The sequence below is a fragment of the Octopus sinensis genome, linkage group LG23 (genome assembly GCF_006345805.1).
Source record: "Octopus sinensis linkage group LG23, ASM634580v1, whole genome shotgun sequence".
Classification (NCBI taxonomy): Eukaryota; Metazoa; Mollusca; class Cephalopoda; order Octopoda; family Octopodidae; genus Octopus; species Octopus sinensis.
In genome coordinates this window covers 9730604-9738103 of record NC_043019.1, presented here as the reverse complement: position 1 = coordinate 9738103, position 7500 = coordinate 9730604, and the positions used below count along the sequence as shown (strand labels likewise).

Here is a 7500-nt window from a genome sequence, read left to right as displayed (position 1 = left end):
GGTAGCAAAATTCTAGAAAATTCTAGAAAAAATTCTCCGCTACCAGTGGTCTAGTGAGAAAGAAAAGATAGTCAAAGACTATATAATATACATTCAACAATATAAGGAATGGCCCTGATAGGCCATTCGACTCACTAGAAAGAGCAGCCAAACTCAAACCGCTAAATAGTTTAGCGGTTTGAGTTTGGCTGCTCTTCCTAGTGAGTCGAATGTCCTATCAGGGCCATTCCTTATATTATTGAATATATATATATATCAGTAGCAACTCCAGCAGGTGGGCTGTTTAGGCGTAGCCCAAGTATAAATTTAATGAAGTGAACATATATTTGCTAGCTGATTTAATTTCTGCCAACACTGACTTCAAATATGTTATTTCAGCCAATAAATCTGGCTCCTTCTATTGAGTCTGGTTGCAGTTCATATATTTTGGTTCAGTGTCTGGTGAATGTCTTAGCAGTGCCCTGTCTCAAAAAAAATATTTGTAGCAGATGTTCTCTTGACATCATTCACACAAGCCTGACTTGGGCTCAGAAGTTATTGCCGTAGTTGTTATCTATAATCATAAAAATTAAAATATTATTCAAATTCAATGTTTTCTGGAAACAACAAATTTTTATAGGATTTAAATTCCAATCTATATAAATTTTCTGTTCTATAATATCACAGGATCAAAAATTATCTAGCAGCTTGGACTAATTAGAACGAGTATGGTAGATGAAAAAGACTAACTGGCATCTCTTGTCAAGAGTACAGGCGAGAGTCAGATCACTGATGTTTGTTGTGCACTCAGCTGTCGTTATTTCATTGCTGATCGTCTGTGTGTAAAAATCAGTTGTGTTTTGCAGGGTTGCCTAAGTTTTACCCTTAACTTTGAAATGGAGAAAGACATAGTGCTAGATATAAAAAATAAGCCATTTGGGGCTAGAAATATTGCGGGAAAGCGTGAAATTCTTCGAACAGGCATGTGTCTTATGTGAAATCTGTGATCAACCCTAGTGACTAAATCTGTGATAAGCCTGAGTGATACTGATGACCTGGAGTCACCTCTAATATGTGCATATATATATATATATATATATATATATATATATATATCTTCTTGAGCATCTCACCAATGCTGTTGTCAGTTGTAGTCCTAATTCTGAATGTTCAGTTAAGTGACAAGGTTTATTTGAGTTGCTCCTTTTGATTTTTTGGATTCTATGTTTTATATGTATCTTACATCTAAGAGGATGTTAACCAATGTTTTACAGCATTATTTGAATCAATTCATGCAGAAGTTAGTGAAAACAGAATTTAATTTGCTATGCATCAATTAGTAATTGCATTATGTAAGATTTTAACACACACACATTTATGCATATATTCAGACACACATACTTTGATTGATATATATATATACACACACACACATACACACACATCCATATATATATACAAACACATTGTATGTATAAATTTATACAATATCCTAATACATACATACAATCATGCACATATGTATATGTGTGTGTATATATGGCTATATATAACAAATCACAGCGCATATATATATATATATATATATAATATATATATATATATATATGGTAAATGCATACAGTTCAAGTGCAGATTTGATTGATTTTTTTAAATTATATTCTTTTGATTTTTATCAATATATACGTATACTTATGTGTATATATATCTATTGATAAGGTGAAACACTGTCCCTCAGGCAATGAAGCTAGGTGTTCATACTTTTCATTGTTGCTAGGAGGGCTACTTACACAATTTTTGCCTGGTTTTCCCATCACTTTTAACAAAGCATTTTGATATCCCTGTAAAAACATGCCGGAGAAAAATCAAAATGCCCCCTGTTTTAATAACTTCATAGTAAAAATAACAAAAGTACATGGCTGCAAATTTTATGGGAGTGGATAATAAATTTCACTGATGCTGGTCCTCACTATGATTGAATGAAAGTAACATTTGAGTTCAGTAGGATTTTAATAATAATAATAATGATAATAACTGTTTCTAGCTCCACCTCCACCACCTCCACCACCACCACCACAATAAGGTAATAATAATAATAATAATAATAATAATAATAATGGTAATAAATTTGAATATTTCAAAATACAGTTGTTTATATCTATGCACACACACACACGCGCGTGTGTGTATGTGTATCTTGGATGTTGTGCTGTTTTAGTGCTAAGAACCTTGCTGAACATATTTTTGAGAATATTGTATTTATTTATCTTGTTGTTGCTTTTCCTTCAATGATGATGATGATGATGATGATGATGATGATAAGAAGAGTGGAACTATCAGTGCAAATATTCTTTTCTTATTTTTGCACAAGGCCAGAAATTTCAATGAATGATTCTGCCAGCTCACCACCTTAAACAATGCAAATATTACAACACTTTAGTTTTCTTTACAGTTTCTCTCAATTCCCTGTTGACTGAAATAAATTATTAATGATGGTGATGATGTTAATTGAAGTGATGAGTAGAATTATGATTTTCTTATAATTAAGCTCAAAGCCAACTTGGCAGGGAATACAGTTGACTGAAGTGGAACAACTTTATCACTGATATTTATTCTGGTAAAGCATTCTGTTTGTAACTTGACTTGTTCTGTCCTTGGAAAATGATTTGACAACAAATTATAGGAACAAAAAAAAATGAGTTGTTGAGAATAATTTCTAACAAGAATTAATTTCTAACATCAGTTAAACTGATTCCTGTAATTGATCTCTGAAGAATAAAAAACAAAATTGACTATAGTGTGATTTGAACTCAGAAAGTACTAAAAAAAGCCTACAAATCACTTCATCAGGGGTGCTACCAATTCTATCTTGTCCCACAAATTAACAATAGTTTCTAACAGGACCAAAATATGTGGGGAGTATATGGTCAATGAGACTGACTCCAGCATTTGACTGCAAATTTTCTAGTCACAACTCCCAAAGTCACTAAGTGACCTAGATGAATTAAAATAGTTCAAGTTGGAAACAAAAGAAAACGTTTTGGGTTCAGCTCACCAGCGAACTACATCTTTGTCTATTGTGATGAATGTCAAAATATATCATCCTCCTCACCTCAGCATAGAGGTCTGGGCAATTATGTTAAGTCAGATTTCAGGAATAGTCTGAGGAGACAGGGTGCTATGTTAAGTTTCAGGAGAAATAACTAAATGAGCAGTTGTTCATATCCTGTCACCAGCAATTATATATCTGTCAAAAAGCAATCAATTCTCAAATGCCACTGAGGAGGCCTCTTCATGGTCACTGGCTTACCTTAAAATAGTAGCAAAATATCTCTAAACTTACAGTTATTGATAAATTACTGTTTGATTTAAGTGTAATTGATAAATTGAAAATTAGATAACAGGACAAAATGGTTACAATAGGATTGTCCCACTCACTTTTTAAAATAATTTCTTCATGGTCTTAGCCAGATATGATGTTGTATAACGGATAGCAGTATACTGATGGCATCTATTTTAGTTTACTGACTTAAAAAGGATTTGGGTTTCAAATGTAAAAAAATAAGACTAAAACAAGGTATTAAGAATTTACATGAATGAGGTATTAAAAATGGTTTTACAAATACCAATTACCAAATTGACACCATCAGGTGATTTAATACCAAATCTACACCATCAGGTGATTTATTACATGTAATGACTCAGAAAAATTCAGTCTGAGAGAACAAGTTTGAATCTGATTGTACTGATGCTGGAAGAGACCAAACTATGTTGAAATAATTGTCCTTTGCTTATTACAATATATTCTCTGCAGGGACTATAATTCCAAAATTATTTTATAGTTATGTAAGAAATAGTCCAACAGTAGTGATTTTTCAAATTTTACACTCTAACTATAAATAATAATTCCTATTAGAAAAAAGATTCCCATCACAAAAGATCAGTTACTGAAACTGTTATTTGAGGTCTGTCTAATCATATGGATGTCACAATAAGTTCATTGACCAATTCATATTTTCTCTCTCTTGTATTTGTTCCGTGCTTCAAGTTTCTGCAATTCCCTTCCCTACTTCTGTCACATCTTATTGCATTCTAGGGAATAGGCAGGAATTCATATTTTAGTATAATATTGAGAAATGAAAGAAAGAAAACAAGAAAGAAAAAAAACCCATTTATATTTTCTTGTTTTACTTGCTGAGTCTGGATGAAAGTGTAGAGTCTATCAGGCTTTTTGGCCCCGAGACTTGCGCGGCTGAGACAATTAATGCTCTCATTAAATTGCTGCTGGTCAACATCCACAGCAAAGACAAAGTAAAGAGAAAGGAGCTGGATGCACCAAGAGGATGAAAGGGGAAGAGTCAAGTAGGTTGGCAGTGCCCGAGTGGAGGTATGAGATAAGTCAACTTCAAGGAGCAGAGGCCATTATAGTATCTTTCACACACACACACACACACAAATTTTATTGTATACATTTTTCCTATTTTGTAGTAAATATATGTGTGTGTGTGTGTGTGTGTGTGTCATATAAGCAAACTAGTATAGGATGTTGACAGCTCCATAAGGAAGTGCTGATTACTGAATGTGGATGGAACTCATAGAGGGAGACCCAGGAAGATATGGGATGAAGTACTGAAGTACTGGATACTGGACCTTTTGGGGGAGATGACAAACAACTGTGCTATCTGGCACCTAGCTGTACTCAAGAAAACTTGTTGTCCACAGCAGAAGCATTAAGGTCACTGCCTCTGATAAAGAGGACTGGCCTACAAGAGCTCTGTGTCAGTTTTATGTAAAAAGCACTCATATCAGTGCCATGTAAGAGCACTTGTACTGGTGCCACATTAAAAACAGCAAGTGTACAGTGTAAAGTGGTTGACATTAGGAAGGGCATCATCCATAGAAACCAAGCCAAATCAGACTGGAACCTAGTACATCTCTTGGGCTTACCAGCTCTAGATGAACTGTCCAACTTGTGCCAGCATGGGAAATGGACGTTATAGGATGAGGATAATGATGATGATGATGTTATACATATATATATACGTGTGTGTGTGTGTGGTGTGTGTGTGTGTATTGGTTTATGAATTTGAGAAAAATGTCATTATCAAAAAATGAGTGAATAGTCATTGTTGTAGAAGGTACAGTATCAGTCCATCCATGTTTTCAAGTAGTGCTTGAGATTTATTGCCGTTAAAAGAGAGATGATTGATAGAGTAACACAGGAAGATACTCTTAAGTTCTTTCTTTATGTAAGTCAATGCAAATTTAATGTGTGGTGTGCAGATTGCATACGAATGATACACAGTCCAAGAAAGTTGAGTCATACTATTAATATAAAACTTGGCATAGTTGAATGTATCAGCAAGTAGATCGTTTATGCAATGAAAGAAGAGAACTGGCAACAAAATCTAGCTTTTGCATACATATACTGCATATATATAAGTATACACACACCACACACACACACACACATATATACATACACATATTATGTATACATAATATACATATATTGCATATATACGCATATATATTATATATATATATATATATATATATATATATATATATCATCGTCGTTTAACGTCCGTTCTCCATGCTAGCATGGGTTGGACGGTTCGACCGGGGTTCTGGGAAGCCAGAAGGCTGCACCAGGCTCCAGTCTAATCTGGCAATGTTTCTACAGCTGGATGCCCTTCCTAACGCCAACCACTCCGTGAGTGTAGTGGGTGCTTTTTACGTGCCACCTGCACAGGTGCCAGGCGGGGCTGATATATATATATATATATATACATACACACACACACACACACACACATATATACATACACATATTATGTATACATAATATACATATATTGCATATATACGCATATATATATATATATATATATATATATATATATATATATATATATCATCGTCGTTTAACGTCCGTTCTCCATGCTAGCATGGGTTGGACGGTTCGACCGGGGTTCTGGGAAGCCAGAAGGCTGCACCAGGCTCCAGTCTAATCTGGCAATGTTTCTACAGCTGGATGCCCTTCCTAACGCCAACCACTCCGTGAGTGTAGTGGGTGCTTTTTACGTGCCACCTGCACAGGTGCCAGGCGGGGCTGATATATATATATATATATATACATACACACACACACACACACACACATATATATATATACATACACATATTATATATACATAATATACGTATATTGCATATATACACATATATATTATATATATATATTCATACACACTCACACACAAAGGGAAGTCAAAAATTATCTGCACCATAACATATCTTTGTTATTGCCACACTGCTTTCTGCGCATGCATGATTATAGTTGGTACTATTGTGGTCATGTGATCGAAGTTCGAGCCTGATCATGCCATTTTTCTTTCTGGCTTTACAGTGTAATCATGGCCACTTCTCTAGCAATGTGCACCAAAGAGGAACAAAGCACAGTGATCCGATTTCTCTGGTTGAAAGGTATGTCAGGTGCTGAAATTCATCAGAGGCTTTTAGTACTATTCAGAGGACAGTGCAGTACTATGTAGAATTGTGTGTGAATGGATCACAAAGCTTCAAAGTGGCTGGACAAACGTAACACACGAAGAATGGAGCAGGATGCCCGGCAACCTCCACCACTGATGAGAAGATTCAGCAAGCTTGATTGATGGTAATGGTGAACCAGTGAGTTATCATCGATGAGGTAGCTCGTTCTCTGCAGATTAGTCATGATTCTGCCTATCAAATCATCCATGATGAGCTTGGCTTCAATAAAGTCTGTGCAAGATGAATACCAAGAGAGCTCACTGCAGAGCACAAGTGCAAACATCTTGAGGTCTGCCAACATTTACTCAATCACTACAACAATAAGAGCAAGGAACTTAGTCACAGGAAATGAAACGTGTGCCCATCATTATGAGGCAGAATCCAGGAGAGAGAGTATGTAATGGAAACATCCTGGCTCACGAGCAACAAAGAAATTCAAGACTCAGTCTTCTGTGGGAAAAGTGATGCTAACCTTTTTTGGGGGACTCAAAAGGGCCTATACTACCAAGAAAAGGGGTGTACAATCAACAGTGCTTTGCTGGCCAACAAACTGAAGCCAGCAATTCGTACCAAATGCTGAAGCCTATTGTCGAAGAAAGTTTTGTTGTTGCATGACAATGTATGCCCACACATGGACACCCAGACTGTTGAAACCATTAACCAATTGGGTTTTGAGGTGCTGTATCACCTGCCTACAGCCTACATCTCACCCTTTCTGACTATTATAACTTTGGACTGCTCAAAGATGGTTTACGAGGTTGTTCATTTCCTATGGATGAAGATGTGAATGAAGAGGTGCCTAAATAGTTGCATGACCAACTGAAAACCTTCTTCTTGGAGGAAATACACAAACTTGTGGACCGTTGGACCAAGTGCATCAAAAAGGAAGGAGACTATATAGAAAAATGACGTACTTGTTTCTCCCCTGCTTTTGTGTAAATACATCGTGAAGACAAGAAAAAAACT

At 35.6% G+C, this 7500-nt stretch overlaps 1 protein-coding gene across 23 annotated transcripts in view; it reads right to left on the bottom strand.

Annotated features, from left to right (window-relative positions):
- LOC115223449 (protein couch potato) overlaps window positions 1-7500 on the bottom strand; it is a 364376-nt gene that overhangs the window by 71352 nt on the left and 285524 nt on the right. For 16 of the 23 annotated variants that reach the window (XM_036512443.1, XM_036512446.1, XM_036512445.1 and 13 more), the window contains one exon: window positions 1770-1820. The exons of the other annotated variants lie outside the window; for them this stretch is intronic. In XM_036512443.1, the coding sequence (XP_036368336.1) occupies window positions 1770-1820 (51 nt within the window). The remainder of the gene's footprint in view (window positions 1-1769; window positions 1821-7500) is intronic. 23 annotated transcript variants of the gene reach the window in all.